Genomic DNA, 18,350 nt, shown 5'->3' on the forward strand with positions numbered 1-18,350 from the left:
CTCCTCTACAACACGTCGAAAAGAACGTGAGGGTAGGCTAGTCGGTCCACACTTTTGAATATAGGTGGTATGTTGGGATGGAAGTGAAGGTGTGTGTAAGAAAGAAGGAGGTATAAACTGAATACCTCATTTCTTCCCAACGTTAGCTTCTGTTTCCCCGAAACTGACTGCCCAAGGTGGTGGAAGGAGCTCTCTCCCGCTCGTGCCTACCTTGCGTCACAGAGCAGTGGCGCGCTCCCCCACTTGCCCACTTGCCCACTTGCCTGCCCACTTGCCTCTCACTTTGCCTCAATGGCGCATTTTGGGTGTGGTTCAGGGCCTAGACCACCTACGAATACCTAGAAGTCAGCTCATCACGTGCTTTGGCGTTTGGGCCGTGGCGTCTGCAGGCATCAGAGCTTGCTAGCGACCCGTCATGGCGCTGCATCATCGCTGATCTTTTTTTTGTGTAATCCGAGACCTCACCTTCAACATCAGAACCCACCGCCGGATCTACGCCGAGTTCCACGCCGGCGGAAGCTCCACTGAATCTGTGATGCTTCAGTGAGAGGTGGCACGAGCCTCCCTGGCCAAATGGGCTCAGCCTCCTGTCCTTTGACCCCCCCTTCCTCCATCATCAGGGTTTCCGACAAATGATCTACCTCCTTCACGAACCCCAACGCTCCGCGCCATGGACGCCGTCGACTCCTCGGAGCACTATCAAGTGACCACCGCCGAGGACACGCCCTCCCTCCTCGCGATCGTGCTCGATACCAACCCCCGAGCGTGGGCTGCCCTCAACAAGGTCCTACCTCTGTCCCGAGCCATTGCCAATATCCTCGTCTTTGTCAACGCCCACCTCGCCTTCAGCAATACCAACCAGGTCGCCCTCATTGCCGCCCATGTGAACCGCGCTGTTTGGCTGTACCCGTCGCCACAAAACTCCGGCGCCACCAAGGATGCCTCGGGCGATGTGAACATGGAGGACGCTGCCGCGCCTCCGACCACGCCCGGATCCGCAAACAAGTATCCGCAATTCGCACAGATTGAGGCAGCTGTCCTCGCTTCGGTGCGGAGGCTCGTCGATGGAACGACAAAGGACGACCTCGAGGCGACAACAACGCAGCTCTCAGGCGCGCTGACACTCGCTCTCTGCCACATTAACAAGGCCTCCCAGTCCCTCAACGCCTCGATTAGCAATGTCACCGATACCACCAAACCAAATGCCACCACCCCTTCCACCCTCAAGGGCCGTATCGTCGTCATTTCCGTTTCGGACTCCGAGCCTGCCCAATACATCCCGACCATGAACGCCGTCTTTGCAGCCGCCCACGCCCAGGTGGCCATTGACACTCTCGCACTCTCAGGCGACCCGACTTTCCTCCAGCAAGCCTGCTTCAATACGAACGGCACATTCCTCGCCGCCCCAAATCCCCAAGGTATCCTAACATACCTCATGTTTGGCCTTGTCGCGGACACCGAAGCGCGTCAATCACTGGTAGCACCCACTCACGATACTGTCGACTTCAGGGCAGCGTGCTTCTGCCACGGCCGGGTCGTTGACACGGGTTTTATCTGTTCCATCTGCCTCAGCATCTTCTGCGAGCTCCCTGATGATGCCACCTGTCTGACATGCGGTACCAAACTGGCACTTGGCAACTACGGCGCAAAACCTGCTGTTGTGCCTAGGAGAAAGAAGAAAAAGAAGAAGATTGTCAACGGCTCCGTGCGAGAGGACACGGGCAGCGCCACAGGGACACCCCGTCCTTGAAGCTATGGCATCTAGGTAGGGCCTATATCAACAGCTATGTTCGCATACGTTTTGTGGAGCGGTATTGCGCGGGGAGCAAGGCGGGTAACGCCATGATTCCTCCCGACTCTTTACCGGGCTCTATGGAGAATGGGCGACCCGACGACACATGTGTCCAGTCATGATCAAGTGGCCGGAAAGCCGCACTCATGAACTGAGGGGAGCGAACTGGGCGTAGTTGCTTAGTGCGCTCAGGTTGGATACGGACGCTAGAGAGAGTCACGCCTTGGGAACAGGCCTCCAGAAACTGGTGGTCACCGTACGAACGGAAGACATCGGTGACATGTATTCGGGATCAAAGAGGTTCAGACGGAAGTCCATGAATCCATGTGTCCTCACTTACGTTAGGCTGAATATCGATTGAACAAATCAAGCCCAATGACGTTGCATGAGTCTATTAGTTTTTTCAAGAGTCGTTTATAGGGATGGCGGTGGCATTTACATATAGGTACACAATATCATCCAAGCCGAATACAAAACCAAAAAGTAGCCTGGTGCTTTTGCAACAGCCACAGGTGAAGAATCCGGCCCCCTCCTCAAGCGTCCATCAGTTTATAGGAACCCTGCGCCCACCGCCTATAATATTGGTTTTCTTAGGAAGACGCGACATTGTGCAGACGGGAACTTCGTCAGTCCCCCCCATAGAAGCCAGGGCGAACGAGTCGGTATTGTGGGCAAAATGCAAGTAATACCCTGAAGGCGCTCTCTTGACGACCATGACACCAATGGCCCCAGCAGAGTGGCTGTTCTTGACCCCTGGGTGGTTGATGAAATCGTGGGCGATGAAGGAGTTTATGATGGCATCATCGTTATCATCTTGAATATCCACACCCCTTGGCCCTTTACGAGTGCCGCGGTAGATCCGATCAGCGCATCGCTGCGAGGCCATGGTTGTCGCCATGTGTTCGCCTGTCCCACTGGAGACGGCAGCCACCGTAATTCCCTCCTCATCATCTTCGGTACAAGGGACAACGGCTGTTCCGATGCCCACTAGGGCCGCGGGCCCGAGCCGTCCCCTATGTTTCATACCAATTCCGCCCGAGGACGATCCCGCGGCAATGTGACCTTTCTCGTCGACCGCAATCGCGCCGATTGTGTCGGTGATGATGTCCTCGCCATCAACACGGGATTGAAAGGGGTGACCGTACTTCATCGAGGGTTTGGCTGCGTTTCCATCCTCGTCCGCTTCGCTGCGCGGTCGTTTAACACCGCGAGTGTCCTGAGAGCTCCATGAGGAAGAATAAAGGTCTTTTTGAACACCATCCCCTTGACTTGAATTTTGGGGTGCTTCTAAGGCTAACTCGTCTCTTCGTGTCTGGCTCCCGCCATCTCGAGATGCTGCGCTGTTCCTCGATGCGGCCTGAGCTGCTAGGGAGATCTTTTCTTTGCGGGAGTTAGGTCTAGATAAAGATGGTGTACCTGTCTGGGGGCCCGGCGTTCCAGTTTTGTCAACACGTGGACTGTCAGGGGGGTCAGGCTGGCCCTCGTTCCACGTACCGACCATAATGGCCGCCGTCTGATCTTGAGGAAAGCGATGGTTGGCCATCTGGGCAGACGAACACGTACGGTTCTGACAGGGTCCAGCCTCAACAAGGTTTTGACTCGTAGTAGATCGGGCCCTGGGATCTTTGACTTTATCGTCGGTATGAAAGAGGTCATAGTGCCAACGCAGAAAGCGGTCACGGGCATTCTTAGATACCAGGTGCTCGTTGGGATAGGTCACCATACCGTTTTCCTCCGCAAAAACCCTTGCCCCTTCCCCGACTAGAGTGTTAGGTGGGACGCGACGTAGGCTTAGGGGCCTGCTGGTCATGTCCAGAATGAGCTTGGCTAGCGAGATCGGGTTCCGAATACCTATGGTGAGTTTAGGTCAATAACAGTCAGAGTATGAATCCGCAGAGTAGGAGTGTACCAGGAACGGCACCACAAGCACCGCTTCGGCCCAGATGATCAACAATGGTGGCATCGCACTCGACGGTCCCATCGATGGACAGGTTGGAGCCGTAACCGGCATTGGTGATCTCCTTGTCTTCGAGAATCCGAAGAGATGCCTCGACAGCCTCTGTCGCGCTGGCACCGGCTCTGAGAAATCTCATGCCCATCTCAGCCGCTCTACGTGTCTCAGGTTAGTTCATGATGACGGGACGATGGGATGGAGTCTAGATTCGTACGCAACGCAAGCCTCAAGGTGGACCCTTTCGTTCTTACGACTGTGAAAACCAGCACCAGCATGGATGAAAATGGCCGGGAGAAGCTTTGGCTTATGGTCTCGACGCAACATTCGGTCGAGAGCACCATCGGTGCCTAGAGGACTCTTTGCCATTACCGAGGCGGCTTCAGCATGATGACTGTTGCTCATGCTCTGCTATATACAGCAGACAAGATCTCGAGACCATAAAAAAATACAGTCTAACAATTCTTAGACGAAGGGAAAGATGAGAGTGTAGGGACACGCGGGGGTGGTTGAGCGATGGTGGGATGGGGTATGATTGCAGAAGAAAGACGGAGGGATGGTGGTTAAAAAGGCAACAGAGTGAGTAGCGGTCCGAATTATGAACGCCGGCTCAGCGAGGGATGCAGGTGCCGAGCTGGCTGTATGTGGTCAATCTACAACTGGTAGCGCATTGGGGTTGCTTCCAGCAATATCCGTGTGAAGGAAATTTTGGTCGCGGTAAAACAATTTAGAAAGACCTCTGGACGGTCGCTTCTTGCCGTTTGGTGAAATCGTCGCTCCTTCAGTGATGTGCCACTTCCACGAGTACGAGTAGGCACGAATCAGGGGTACATTATAAAACTGAAGCTTCTCTGTAGCCACATCCGAAATTGAGCTAGCCTAATTGTAAAGTTTCATGATAAAGTTGGGATTTTTTAGAGAGCAGGGTCGCTTTCGAATTCTTTCAGGTGTTTGCCAACTCGTGTGGATATCGTGTGTGACAGTGGTACAGTGGTCAAGGTCCATGTGTGTATCCGTACGGGTATCCGTACTGTCAACAGCGTTGGGCGGACGCTTTTAATGACGTTGGTGGGGAAAATTGTTCCCCCGAGAGCCATTGGCCTGTGCTGGTGGCTGCCCACGGCGGGGCTTTGCACCGTCAGTGTCCCCACCACCCGGAGCTTCGCCAGGCACTGAGGCACGTCAACGTAAGACCTGCCAACTTGGCTGCTTGACGCTCGACCACGACGACATCCCCTCCTCCGTCCTCCGCGCCACCCTCAATCCGACGCGATCCGGTTCGCACTCGCGTCCTCTCCACCTCGTCGTCAACGTCGTGACTGCGCCCGAGGCGTATTTTGCCCGCCATGGCGAACCAGACTCCTGCCGTTGTCATGGACAAGTGAGCTCCCTCCTCCCCGCACTTGCAGTGTAGTGGCTGACCTCGTGAAACTCAGCGGCACCGGCTTCTCCAAGCTCGGTATGGCTCTCCTCAAGATGCAGGGCTCTGTGGAGGTCCTCGTGTGCTGATGCAGGTCCCCAGGTTTCGCCGGAAATGATTCGCCCTCGTTCGTCTTCCCGACCGCTATCGCTACGAAAGGCGGAGCTGGCAGCCACGCCGGCTCCGGATCTGGACGGCCTGGAGTTGCAAACAAGCCGTCTTTTCTTACCGGAGGCGCCGGACCCTCGAGCCACTTGAGCGCGAAGCGAGGAACCGAAGATCTGGACTTCTTTATCGGCGACGAGGCGATTAGTGCTGCAGGCGGACCTGGTAATGCGCCCCGGGTGGAAGCGGTGGAATTGCGCTGATGAGAACAGGTTATGGCCTTCATTATCCCATCCGCCATGGTCAAATAGAGGACTGGGTGCGTTCCCTGAGAGAGATTGGCGTGACTTTGACTGACCTGTTTTCAGGACCACATGGAGCGGTTCTGGTCCAACTCCATCTTTAAGTACCTCCGTGTTGAGCCCGAGGACCACTACTTCCTCCTGACCGAGCCCGTGAGCAATCCCGCCATCCGAGGTTTGATATGCTGTGCCTGACCTGCTACAGCCCTTGAACCCCCCCGAGAACCGAGAGAACACGGCCGAGATCTTCTTCGAGTCATTCAACTGCGCCGGCATGTACATTGCCGTCCAGGCAGTCCTTGCCCTGGCGGCGTCGTGGACATCGTCAAAAGTCACCGATCGGTCGCTGACGGGAACGGTCATCGACTCTGGTGATGGTGTCACCCACGTTATTCCTGTCGCCGAGGGCTACGTCATTGGATCTTCCATCAAATCCATCCCCATTGCCGGCCGAGACATTACCTACTTTGTGCAGTCGCTGCTCCGTGACCGCAACGAGCCCGACTCCTCGCTCAAGACGGCCCAGGAAATCAAGGAAAACTACTGCTATGTCTGCCCCGATATTGTCAAGGAGTTTGGCAAGTACGACCGCGACAGGAGCCGTTTTGCCAAGCACGTCGTCAAGCAGGCCGGTGGCCGCGAGGTGACGGTCGACGTCGGGTACGAGCGATTCCTCGCCCCCGAAATCTTCTTCAACCCCGAGATCTACAGCTCCGACTTCCTCACCCCTCTCCCCACCGTTGTTGACGGCGTCATCCAGCAATCCCCAATTGATGTTCGTCGCGGACTGTACAAGAACATTGTCCTCTCCGGTGGCAGCACGCTCTACAAGGACTTTGGCCGACGGTTACAACGAGACATCAAGCACCTGGTGGATAACCGGATCAGGGCGAGTGAGGTGCGCAGCGGTGGTGCGCGCAGTGGCGGCCTGGATGTACAGGTCATTACCCACAAGAGGCAGCGTCACGGTCCCTGGTTCGGCGGCAGTCTTCTCGGCCAGACGCCCGAGTTCCGATCTTACTGCCACACCAAGGCAGAGGTATGTCGACGGTCATGATCACCCCAGGCAGGCAAGCATATACTGATCAACTCGGCAGTACCAAGAATACGGCCCCAGCATTGTGCGGAGGTTTGCTCTCCTGGGTGGTCCGGGTGGCTCTTGAAGCGGCACGTCTGTAACCTTAGACCTAGCGTCATCATGCGAGGCTGCGTCACACACTAAAAGTTGGCCGCGATTTACTTTGTGAGTGGAGTACATGTCTGAATGGGGGGTTGCTGAGCGCTTGAAAGTGGAAGCTAGACGTGATGTTCAATAAATTTTACATGAAGCAGAATCAAGTCTCGGTTCCAAGTATCCTGCCCACAGCACATTTGGTATTGACAAGTTTAACTCTGATAAGATATTGCCTCATTATCGACATTCTTTTTGACATTATTTTTTCCCCTTCTTCCCTCTCTCTTTCCTGGGCATAATGCCTACCTAATAAAGCCGCCACCGGAGACCAGTGGTCGCAACCGCCGCCCACAACACACGCCGCTGTTCTACTCCAAAACAACCCCAGTATGACCCGACACCTACAACTACACTACTACCACTTATTTGCTGGTGTCGACGACATAGCGACCAGCAATCTTGCCCTCCTCCATTAGCGTGTACACGTCCTGCAGCTTGCTCAGGCCGACCGTCTTGAAGGGCACCTTGATGAGCCCGCGGCGGTAGAAGTCGATGGCCTCGGCCGTGTCGGCACGGTTGCCGACGTAGCTGCCGCGGATGCTGATCATGCGGACGACGGTGTCGAAGACGGGCGCGGAGATCTTGGCGTGTGCGGGCAGGCCGATGCAGACGACGACGCCGCGCGAGCGCACGTACTGCGTGGCCTGCTGGAAGGGCTTCTCCTGGACGGCGAGCAGCAGGGCGGCGCTGGGGCCCAGGCCGTCCGTCGAGGCGGCCTTGACGTCGGCCACGAGGTTCTTGGACGTCATGAAGTCGACGTACGTCTGCGCGCCGAGCTTCTTGACCAGCTCGCCCTTCTCGGGGCCGCCGTCGATGGCGATGGTGTGGAGACCCATGGCGGCCGCGTACTGGACGGCCAAGCTGCCGAGGCCGCCGCCGGCGCCGACGATGGCGATGGTCTCGCCGGGACGGGCGCCCGACTCCTTGAGACCCTTGTAGACGGTGATACCGGCGCAGAGGACCGGGGCGATGGACTCAAGGTCACATTCCTTGGGGATGCGGGCGACATGGGCGGCCTTGGCGATGGCGTACTGCTGGAAGGAGCCGTCTACGGTGTAGCCGGAGAGGATGGCCTTTTGGCAGAGGGGCTCGTCGGCGCGCTCGCAGTAGGGGCAGGAAAGGCAGGTGCCGTTGATCCACTTGATACCGACCTTGTCGCCGAGCTGGAGGTCGTCATCGACGAGATCGCCGCGGGCGACAACGATACCGGCACCCTCGTGGCCGCCGACGAGGGGCATCTTGGTGGCCAGAGGCCAGTCACCCTTCATGGCGTGCAGATCGGTGTGGCAGACGCCAGAGTACTTGACGTTGACGAGGACCTCATCAGGGCCGGGCTTCTGGACGGGGATCTTCTTGTAGTGGACGGCTAGGATATGTCAGACACATGTCGACCAAATGGACATAGGCTTTGCTAGTACTTACGTCCGCCAGTCTTCTCGACGACCTGAGCCCATTGCTCCGTGGGGATAGAGTCGGCCATGATTATGAGTATTATTTTTGGATATGATGTGAAGTGATATGGTTTGAAGAAGAGAAGGATGCAGATTCAATTATCAACGGGAAGGAAGAGGGGAGGGAGTGGTTGGGGATTGTGTGACGCAGAGAAGAGGTCACCGATCAAACATTGGGACGGGCTAGTTGGAGCTTATATACGTGGACACTAGGATCAGTTGAGGTGGCCACGAGAGTCAATGGGGGAGGGGGGAGCCATCTGGTATGGAGAACGGCGAGCGGCGTTGCAAATTTGCAATTGATCAATGCAATAGGCTCGTTTCCAGAGTCTAGAGCATCAAAGTTTGGAGAGGCTACGGATGGAGGGAGCAAGATGCGTATGCATGGGCGTGGGAGGGGAGCACACCGGCAAGTTGTGCGGCGCCACCCCGATGGAGCTGTGCGAAGCTCCATGCCAGCGAGTCAGCGACGCCGGAGGAGAAGCTTTTGGTTGTCCAGGTTTGCTGTACGAGCTGCAGCAGGTGTTGGCGTACGAAGTATGTACGTATGTTGGCCCTGCATCGGGAGAGCCGGGCCAGACCAGACCCTGCTTCAAGACCAAATTGACAACGGTCAGATGGAGCAAAAATGTGGCTTAGAGGCAATCGCTATGGGCCGCGTACATATTTCCAGATAGTGGCTTTCCTCGGGCGACGGGGGCATCGGAAGCGACAAAGCGAGACGGGTGTAGATGTGCGAATAGAATAGGTGCTGCTCGGATGTGGAGTGATATGTCAACTTGCAAAGGCTGGGAAGTTGGACGAGGTCAGGCTGGATCTGCAGTTGATGGCGAGGTGGGGCACGGAGTGATCTTCGAATACGGGTGCTCTTTCTTTCCGCGTTTGCTCCGATTACTGCCTGGCACAGTGGCACTTTCCATCAACACCTGGCGTGATCTCGATGTCGTCCCAGCCGGTCGCACTCTCCTCGTTTCCACCGTGGTTTCCACTCTGGTTTCGACTACACTCGGGAATGGCAGGCGCTGCCCTATTACACGTACGAATGACCTAGTTTGGACATCGAACCATGATGGCGCCCAGCCTTTGCCCCATCGTTTCGCGTAGTACTAGGTATTAGTTCGGCCAGCCTGCCTGTGGCGCCGGGCGGGCAGCCGCAGTCTCCCCCTCCGGACGTCCGTCTGTCTGCCCCGCACTCGCTGGTCGATCAGCCCACATCGCCGTCGGGTCCGTGTCCCTTCCTCGCTCGAAGGGAATCTTGATCCCCCCGCCCTGCACGGCCTTTTTGGTCTGCTGGGATTCTGGTGAATTGTTGGGTGTCGTTTGGCGCGTAGCCGAAAGCGGCCGCCTATCTGTACGCCCAAACTTTAAATTCCGCATGCGACTTGGGCGCCTCGCGGCGAAACAATGCCGCTTGTTCCCGGAGCTCCCCTGGAGGAGAGGGGGGCTGATGACCGCACATCGTCTCATCTTCAGATTGTCCGTGTACTATATGGAGTAATAACCATGTCCTGACCCATCTTCCAGGCATCGTGTGACCCCTTTAGCTTCCATCATCCGACCCGCTGGGCCGAACCGACACCCTCACGCGTCCTGGTCAACGTTCTCGGCCCGCTTGAATTTGATATTATGCAGGAGTCAGCCTCGATTCTACCCCATACCCCACAGCGCTCTGTCGGAGCCGACTCGGGGCAATGCTGGGGGAAGTATATACCATCGGCGTGGGGGGTCCTTGTTTAAGTAGTCGTCAAAGTATCTCATTGCAGGCTCTGTGCTTGATATCATTCCATAATGCCGTTTGCGCTCCCGAAACCAAAAACGCCTTCTCGCGCAAACCCCTAAATACATATAGGAGTCCCTCCCCCCTCCTTAGGCCGCAGCGGGCACCTCGACCGACTGGTCGACGCCGTCGGCCTTGGCCGAGTTGACCTTCTTGCCCGTCTTGGCAATCTTCGCAAGGACCGTGTCGTAGGGCAAGCTGGTGACGACCCTGGCGGTCTGGTTCTCGAGGGACACCTCGTAGCTGTCGACGCCTGGAGTCTGGTCAGCCCTTGCCCAGCAGAGGGGCGGGGGAGAGGGAGGGGGGAGAGGTAAGGTTACCCTCGAGCTTCTTGAGGACGCGGTCGATGGCGCCAGAGCAGCCGCCGCAGCTCATGCTGACGTTGAACTCGTACGTGTGCGACATGGCGATTGCTGGCTGGTGATGATGGGTTTGGTTTGGCGGGGTAATGAGGGGGGGTCGCTCGTGGTCGACAGAAGAAAGCAAGCCGATGGTAGTTTGGCGATGATGAACGAAGTGCGATGCGATGGCTTTTGTAGAGGTCGAAAGAGGGGATTAATAATGCGGAGCTGCGGTAATATCGCGTGGTATCGTGGATGCAGCTTGGGGATGACCGAGAGGTGTGCTGTGCTCCTGGTGCGGATTGCGCCACCTATTTAAGTACCTGCGCTGCTCCTCTAGAGGCGCACAAAAGCCGCTCCGAGGGACCGCGCTCGGCCCCACCAAGCTTCCTGTCAAAGGTGTCAAGTTGTCGAATTTGTCTGTCATGAAACTTGCTCACTTCCTTTTGCGATCAGGGACCACCGGCTCAAACATGCTCACCGTCCTTGCGTCACGGCTGTCTTGCACCGTCTTCCGCTTTGGGCATGGAGACACGCTTACATATGCCTTGAGTAACGTAACTTCCCAAAGGCAGTACTGGCAGGACTAAGATCCTATCATGATATATCCTCCACGCTAGGTAGCAGCAGGTAGCACACGATATCTACACAATGATGATACACAGAAATACGGAACACCACCAGAGCAACCACCAGAACAATCAGCGACGTCCCAGGCGCCACTCGTCGCCATCCCACTTGGCCATCTGCACCGGCACAAAGTCCAGCGTCACCTCGCCTGCATCACTCACAAACCTCGAGGAGAAGCTATCGCCCATCTCGGTGAACGCCAGTTGGTTATAGATGTCGTCCATCCAACCCCCCAGCCGGCCCTGCTCCATATCGACCCGCCCGTTCCTCTCGTCTACGTGGCACATGCTGACCACGGGGCCCGTTTCCTCGTCCTCCTCGTCCTCGTCCTCATCATCATCACCCCCCTCCTCCTCCTTCTCCCTCTCCTCCCCCCTCTTCTTCTCCTCACCCTCCTCATCCTCCGGAATCTCCTCCAGCCGCCAGCAGTACGGCATCTGCTCCCCCGACTCGGGCGCCAGCGGGAGGTCCCCCCACACCACAAACACCTTCTCCAGCTTGGGCATGGCCTCGACCACGAACACCAGCCACTCCAGGCTGTAGTAGGCCGTGAAGGCCGGCAGCGCCAGGAACCGCACGGCACCCAGCCCGCGCGCCACCCGCTCGGGCCTCACCTCGCCGTCCTGGATCTGCAGCGCCAGGTCCTCCACCTCGTCCTTGTCCTCGCGCGGCACGTACAGCACATCGCCTGACGCCCAGTCCACGAGGCGCGTCACCGCGTACCGGCCCGGGGTCTCCGTCCCGCTGGGGTTCGCCCGCAGCACCGCGCCGCGCTGGCGCATCCACTCGTGCGCCGCCGCCCGCGACTCGCGCGTCACGCGCAGCGCCTTGGGCGCCGGCAGCCGCACCCGCAGGAGCTGCTCGGCCCGCGGCACCTCCAGCTCGATGGGCTCCTCCGTCCCCGGCACCTCCAGCTGTATGAACTTCTTGGGTGCGTTCAAGTCCGATCCCAGGAAGGTATGGTAGGGGAAGGGCATGCTGGCCTCCGGCTCCATGGTCTCGAGCCAGATCATGCGCCGGATCTCGTGTGGGAGACGCGGGAACTGGGGGAAATTGGTCGCCATGTTTGCCAATGACTTTGTGAAATGCTGACCCTTGACAAGTGTAGAAGTGAACTTTTGATGTGAATGAGAGAAAAGATTTGAGCTGATGGGTGGAGGGGATGGGGGGGGGGGGGGGGGGGGGGGGCGGGGTGTTGATGATATAAAGATTGGAAAAGGCAACGATTATCACGAGTATTGGACGTGTTCATATCCCTTTCGAGGCGTGTTTGCCTCGCCATTATCCACACAAACGCCAACAGTGACAGGAGCTGACTGCTAGGCCCACCACTATCCTAGTCCACTAGATACAATTTCCAATTATAATGTGGTTTTGCGATAGTACGGATAGTTCCAAAAATAATTAGATCAACATTTCTCGTCATTTCACATCATGTGCTGGCTAATTGTTTACACGCCGTGAGCTTCAATCACACAAAGTCTACTCCCACATCCAGATCCAACTTACTCCTCCCTTTTCTTCTTCCCCCCCACCCCCTGCTTAGAAGCGCGACTCAACCTTCTGCTCCGTGTCCTGCAGCGCCCAGTCGCTCGACTGGGCCTTGCTCCGCACCGCCGTCGCCTGCGCCTGGGTGAAGCCGCGGGCCTCGACGGCCGGGTTGTAGCCGAGCTTGTTCCTGCGGCCGACGGTGGCCGAGTCGACCGAGGGCGCGGGCCTGCCGTCTGCGCGGCGGTAGACGGTGACGACGGCGGCGCCGCCGAGCCCCAGGTTGTGCTGCAGGCAGTGTTTGGTGCCGGGGACGGCGCGGTTGTTGGCCCAGCCGCGCAGGTGCCAGACCAGCTCGGCGCACTGGGCGATGCCGGTGGCGCCCAGGGGGTGGCCCTTGGAGATGAGGCCGCCGGACGGGTTGATGACGTACTTGCCGCCGTAGGTGATGTCGCCCCTGCGGACGAGCTCGTGGGCCTTGCCCTTGTCGCAGAGGCCGAGGGCGTCGATGACGACCATCTCGTTGGCGCTGAAGCAGTCGTGCAGCTCGACGACCTGGCAGTCGCGGGGCGAGATGCCGGCCTCCTTTGTGGCGACCTGCATGGCGCGCTGGGTCATCTCGTAGCCCATGAGGTCGATGGAGCTGCGGGAGAAGAGGCTGGGGGCGTCGGTGGCGAGGCACTGGCCGGCAATCTCGATGGCCTGCTCCTTGAGATGGGGGCGGGCGTCGAGGAAGGCCTGGGAGACGATGATGGCAGCGGCGCCGCCGTCCGAGGTCGGGCAGCACTGCAGCTTGGTCAGGGGCTCGAAGATCATGGGGGCCTTCATGATCTGCTCGAGGGTGTAGACGTCGGTGAACTGCGAGTAGGGGTTCTTGGGCGAGTGGGCGTGGTTGACGCGGGCGATCTCGGCAAAGTCCTCGGCCTTGGCGCCGTACCTGCGCTGGTCAGTAGATGGCCCTTGTGTGTATGGCGGGGAGGGGAAGAGGAAGGGGAAGGGGAAGAGAACTCCATACTTCTCCATGTACTCGACACCGGCGTTGCCAAACATCTGGGCGGCACCGGGGGCGTTGGTGAAGCCGCGAGTCTCGGCCATCATGCGGTGGGTGGTTCCCATGGGGTTCTCGCGGTCGTTGAAGAAGCTCTGCAAGCTGCCGGGCATCATCTTCTCGAAGCCGACGACCATGACGCAGTCGGCAGCGCCGCTGGAGACGAGGGTGCGGGCCATGGCCAGACCGGTACTCCCGGTGGAGCAGTTGTTGTTGACGTTGTAGATGGGGATCTGGGTCATGCCGAACTGGTAGAAGACGCGCTGGCCGCAGGTGCTGTCACCGTAGCAGTAGCAGGCAACGCCCTGCTCGACGTCGTCGTAGCTGATCTGGGCATCGAGCATGGCCTTGACACCGGCCTCGAAGCCCAGCTCGGTGTAGTCGACCTTGCCACGGGGCTTGATGAACTTGGTCATGCCCACGCCCAGGATGTAGGCGGGCGACTTTTGCTTGGGAGGCATAGTGGCGGTCTGTGTGATGGCCTGGTCTGGCTTGGTGAAGTAAGATGAGGTGAGGTGAGGTGAGGTGTGGTGTGGTGTGGTGTGGTGAGATACGGTGAGGCAAGGTGAGGCGAGGGTGGTTGGATGGTGGTCCGCGGGGTATCAAGGAAACAGAGGCGCGAGGTGCCGGATGCTGGAGACACAGACAGACGCAGCAGGCCGATGGAACTGGTATACTATTATAAATAAAAGTCAGGGCCAAGGGCGCGTTTACCCCCGGCTGCGGCTCAGGGTCGACAAGAAGAGGAAACCACTTCGGCAGCACCACCGAAAGGGCAGACAGGGCCAATCACGGCGTGTCGAGGCCAGCCGGGCCAGCATCATCCCCAGCTTTTGGTGGGAATGGATGGGGGGCACAGCGAGAGTGACCGTAAGAGTGCGGGGATGGTGGTGGTGGGTTTGGGGAAATGCCGAGGCCTCAGGGGCCTGGTCCCTCTGGTTGCTGGGTAATACTACGGAGTACTATGTAGTAATACGAATAGCGCCTGCGACGGATTGCCGCGGTTGTTTCTCTAGGTGCCAGCATACCTAGAATCTGCATGTCCAAATGACAGGCCGTCGCCCTCCCCAACTTCCCATCGTCCGCTAGCCTCCAAGCCCGAGAATATATGACAAAGTCTCCAACAAGTCTTGCTCCGAGGTAACGAATCGAGGGGCTGCTAGGGCTGGTCCAACTTGGTCGCAACCTGAGGGTCGACATCTATTACCACCCGTAGCAAATTTCGGGGTTCAGGGCACGATGCGCGGGAGACCTCGGGCAGGACCGATTCATCCGTAGCTCCTTCCCGCACCTCCTGCGCTGTGACGACGGCACTGACGACGGCACTGACGACGGCACTGACGACACCCCGACGATACGCGGGTCATCGGTCAGACCGTCGCCTATAACATAATAAGACTCGCCACTTGCATTGAATCATCTCGGATACGCATAAATGTACGATCATCCATCTCGATCGGACCTGACAACTGCTCCCCGGCTGTGGATAATACGCACGACAGTACGGATACGCTCCCCCCTCCTCTCACATGCCTCCCTCCACCAGTTCACCACGCACGCCGGTCGGCGCTCGGCCCGCTTCAACACCAACACTCCACCCAGAGCACATCGAGACGAGCTTCACCAGATACATCAAGCAGTACTATTTGTCAGAAACAAACGGCCAAGCTATCATTCGATTGATCTATTTGTGCTCATCGTCATATCTCACTATCTAAAAATAGGATCTCATAACTGTAGTCATATACTCGTACGGCCGACCTAGGCCCATCGCTGACACCAATCCCTACTATGTATATTAGTACAGACGTGACTTCTCAAACCCCACCACATGGCCCTTCGTGTGCTGCCCAAGATTATCTATGATATGTGCGCCTCGCCAAAGAGAAACCGAACAGAGGGGGAAAAAAAAAAAAAAAAAAAGAAGAAAAAAAAAAAGGAGAGGCGCCACATCGTTAATCTGATCCGACCCAAATCATAAAAAAAAAAGAAACAAAAGGAATACAGCATAGCCGTATCATCTCTCAGTCCCAGCCGTCCCAGAATACCCAGCCGTCCTCGTCCGCGAGCGAGCTCAGGGGTGCCCCGTGAGGCTGGTAGGCACCATTCTGTCCCGCGAACCCGTACGCCTCGGCCTGCCCCTGAGCCGTCTCCGACTGTGCCGACAACGCCGCCAGCCTCTCGGGGCTACAGTTGGCCGCACGCAGACACTGGGCGAGGACGGCGCGCAGCCCGCGCGCCATGTCCTCCGTGCGCGGCTCCGGGGTCCGCACGCTCTCCAGCACCGCCGACAGGCAGATGACGTCCCTGGTATCGCCGCGCTTGATGTTCTGGATGAGAAACCCGCGGACCGTCTCGACCGCGCGGATCAGCCGCGCCGTCGACCACAGGACACCGTCGGCCGGACATGTCGTGGCCGTGGTAGTATCCGTCTCCGGGGCCGCACTCAGGGCCTGGTCGGCGCGCATGAGCGACGGGTCCTTGCTGGGCCGCGTCGCCGCGCGGATGTAGTAGCACATGCTCAGGGCGGCCTGCACCGCATCACCCCTGAGGCCAACGCGGCACAAGTCCGCGACAGCATCGGAGTGGGGCATGGGAGGGTCGAGCTCCTCAATGGACTGGACGATGCTGGCCGAGTGCCTCAGGTACGCCCGCACAAGCTGTTGCGGTACGCTGGCCACCCCTAGGACGAACGGTCGATACAGGTGCAGTAGGGTCTGGCGGATATAGCATTCCAACAGGCCGCGGCATCTCCGGAGGCGGGCCCCCCGGGAGTCATCCCCTGCGTGCTGGCGGCGCGGGAAGATGAAATCTATCTCATCGAGGTGTCTCTCCAGTTTAGTACCAACCTCGAGTATCTCAGACCAGCCCCGGATAGTATCCACGCGGGCCACCAGCACGGCCGCCTTCTTGCGCAGACCGAATGTCATGGCCGCATAGGCCTGGACATGATTATCCGTGACCCGATCAAAGGGATGCCCCGGAGGCAGCTCCTTCATATCGGGGTGGAGCTCGGCGTCGTCCAGGTTCCGCGGCGGTTCCGTCGTGGCGTCCTCCTCGCGGAGCAGGGACGGCAGGTCGCAGTCGTTGGACACGTAATAGTCCAGGTCGGCAACCGTCGCCCACAGCCGTCTCCTCATCTCGGCGTTGAACGGGGCGATGCGTGGCCCAAACTCGGAGGGATCCCTGTGAAGGCCCATGCCCATGGCCATGCGCACGATCGAGCCCAGCTGGGCCCAGCCCTCTCGGTCGTCCTCCCTGATCATCCGCTTCGACAACAGCCACAGAAGCTCGACTTGTAGTGTCTCCAGTTCACCGAGCTGCCTCCCGCGCAGATTGTTGAGCCACAGCCTCATCAGAGCCGACGCCGTCGGCAAGTGCACGCCCTCGGAGCCCTCGTGGCCGAGGCCTCTGGACTTGGTCTCGAACCGGGAGGCTATCGAGAGGATGCCCAGAATCTTGGCCAGGAAAGCCTCCGACAGCAGCGTGCCATCCCAGTAACTTTCGTACTCCCTTGTAAAAGTAGGCACGTGGATGACTCTGTACAATGCCTCATTCTTGTCGAGATAGCCCCTGAGCAGCCGGTCGCACACGTGCCTCTTGGGTAGAACATCGGCCATGCACTTGTTGATGGGCATCATGGAGTCGACAAAGACGGCGATAGGCGTCAGTGACTTTTCCAACTTAGTTTTCAGAAGCATATGCAGTTTCCTAAAGCTCACAAACATCTCTCTCGTATCGGGATCCTTGTTTTGATGGCGCAGGAAGTCCTTAGCCTCGTCGAACTGGCATCAGGGGTCAGCATGTGTCTATTACGTCCCGCCCACCTCCCTCGACAGACCAGAAAGAAGCGTGCCACGTACAAGATTCAACAGCACACGAGAACTAGACGGCCCCCATAGCCGCGTCCGCATGCCGCCCTGTTTAATAGACAAGTCCCTGAGCGTCCTCGGCGACACACCGATGCCTTTCCTCCAGCCGCCGCTGCCGCTGCCACCGTGCCCGGGATCCGCCGTCTCAGCAGGGCTGCTCGTTCCCATCAGATGCTTTTCCAGCCGCCCCATCCTTCCCGACAACTCCTCGAGCAGCGGGAGGACCGCCGAGTCCCCATCACCACCCCAGCCGGCATCAGCACCGCCGCTCCCACCCGCCGCAGCCACAGCAGAGGAGGCACAGCTCCGCTTGACCGGACGCCCCGCCGCGTCGGTAGCCTCGCCGTCCGAGACGTCGGACAGGTTGCCCGGGTCGCTGTCGGCGGCATACTTACACGGCCGGCCCGACCGCTGGCACTGCGAGCAGGGGCACAGGCGGTCGCAGCGTAGCTTGCGCTTGCGGCACTCAGTGCACGACTTGACGGGGCGGGGGCGCTTGACACTGCGGGACTGGTGGGACGGGTGCTGCTGCTGCTGCTGCTGCTGCCTCTGCTGCTGCTGGTGGTATGGATTAGTACGTGGCCGTTGGTGCAGCGGTGGCAGAGGAGGAGGAGGCGGTGGCGGATAGAGACGGGGTGTGTGGCTTTGAGATGGCGGTGTCTGCTGGCTCCGGGCTTGCTGGGCGTGGGTTGCGTCATATGGCGTTGGGAAGGACATGGAGGCGGCCGGGGTGATGTCCAGGTCCGTGGTGACTGGACGTATGACAGCCAGTCACCCAGTGGATTCGGTGTGGTCGTTAAAAGGGGCCACCGTGGAGCAGTCGCTGAAACGCAGCACCTCGGAGCTCGAGGACCTAGGCTTCTCAGTTTATCGGCGGGCAAGTACTATGTAGATGGCGCCCGAGGCATGACGGCGACTGGGGTAGAATGGTGGAGCAGA

At 58.5% G+C, this 18,350-nt stretch overlaps 8 protein-coding genes across 8 annotated transcripts; 2 read left to right on the plus strand and 6 right to left on the minus strand.

The window, feature by feature from the left end:
- Window positions 1–670: 670 nt before the first annotated feature.
- Window positions 671–1,750, plus strand: TFB4 (TFIIH/NER complex subunit TFB4; the record flags this gene model as incomplete). Its single annotated transcript, XM_083195578.1, has 1 exon — window positions 671–1,750. The coding sequence occupies one exon, from the start codon at window positions 671–673 to the stop codon at window positions 1,748–1,750; it is 1,080 nt and encodes a 359-aa protein (XP_083048594.1).
- Window positions 1,751–2,336: 586 nt separating this feature from the next.
- ACO1O0_006185 (nucleophile aminohydrolase) lies at window positions 2,337–3,891 on the minus strand (the record flags this gene model as incomplete). Its single annotated transcript, XM_083195579.1, has 4 exons — window positions 2,337–3,154; window positions 3,287–3,310; window positions 3,356–3,643; window positions 3,702–3,891. 4 exons carry the CDS (start codon window positions 3,889–3,891, stop codon window positions 2,337–2,339), a joined length of 1,320 nt encoding a protein of 439 aa, XP_083048595.1.
- A 1,198-nt stretch (window positions 3,892–5,089) lies between these two features.
- ARP3 (actin-related protein 3) lies at window positions 5,090–6,733 on the plus strand (the record flags this gene model as incomplete). Its single annotated transcript, XM_083195580.1, has 7 exons — window positions 5,090–5,124; window positions 5,180–5,202; window positions 5,266–5,493; window positions 5,541–5,587; window positions 5,637–5,723; window positions 5,776–6,609; window positions 6,668–6,733. The coding sequence occupies 7 exons, from the start codon at window positions 5,090–5,092 to the stop codon at window positions 6,731–6,733; spliced, it is 1,320 nt and encodes a 439-aa protein (XP_083048596.1).
- A 433-nt stretch (window positions 6,734–7,166) lies between these two features.
- Window positions 7,167–8,284, minus strand: ADH1 (chaperonin 10-like protein; the record flags this gene model as incomplete). The annotated part of the gene is made up of 2 exons (XM_083195581.1): window positions 7,167–8,170; window positions 8,227–8,284. The coding sequence occupies 2 exons, from the start codon at window positions 8,282–8,284 to the stop codon at window positions 7,167–7,169; spliced, it is 1,062 nt and encodes a 353-aa protein (XP_083048597.1).
- Window positions 8,285–10,121: 1,837 nt separating this feature from the next.
- Window positions 10,122–10,437, minus strand: ATX1 (copper metallochaperone ATX1; the record flags this gene model as incomplete). Its single annotated transcript, XM_083195582.1, has 2 exons — window positions 10,122–10,285; window positions 10,353–10,437. 2 exons carry the CDS (start codon window positions 10,435–10,437, stop codon window positions 10,122–10,124), a joined length of 249 nt encoding a protein of 82 aa, XP_083048598.1.
- Window positions 10,438–11,074: 637 nt separating this feature from the next.
- Window positions 11,075–12,067, minus strand: ACO1O0_006189 (2EXR domain-containing protein; the record flags this gene model as incomplete). Its single annotated transcript, XM_083195583.1, has 1 exon — window positions 11,075–12,067. One exon carries the CDS (start codon window positions 12,065–12,067, stop codon window positions 11,075–11,077), a length of 993 nt encoding a protein of 330 aa, XP_083048599.1.
- A 478-nt stretch (window positions 12,068–12,545) lies between these two features.
- ACO1O0_006190 (thiolase-like protein) lies at window positions 12,546–14,000 on the minus strand (the record flags this gene model as incomplete). Its single annotated transcript, XM_083195584.1, has 1 exon — window positions 12,546–14,000. The coding sequence occupies one exon, from the start codon at window positions 13,998–14,000 to the stop codon at window positions 12,546–12,548; it is 1,455 nt and encodes a 484-aa protein (XP_083048600.1).
- A 1,563-nt stretch (window positions 14,001–15,563) lies between these two features.
- On the minus strand, window positions 15,564–18,109 carry ACO1O0_006191 (transcription factor domain-containing protein; the record flags this gene model as incomplete). The annotated part of the gene is made up of 3 exons (XM_083195585.1): window positions 15,564–17,324; window positions 17,403–17,969; window positions 17,990–18,109. 3 exons carry the CDS (start codon window positions 18,107–18,109, stop codon window positions 15,564–15,566), a joined length of 2,448 nt encoding a protein of 815 aa, XP_083048601.1.
- Window positions 18,110–18,350: the final 241 nt, after the last annotated feature.

This window comes from Amphichorda felina, assembly GCF_050947745.1.
Source record: "Amphichorda felina strain 45539 chromosome Unknown scaffold_6, whole genome shotgun sequence".
Classification (NCBI taxonomy): domain Eukaryota; kingdom Fungi; phylum Ascomycota; class Sordariomycetes; order Hypocreales; family Bionectriaceae; genus Amphichorda; species Amphichorda felina.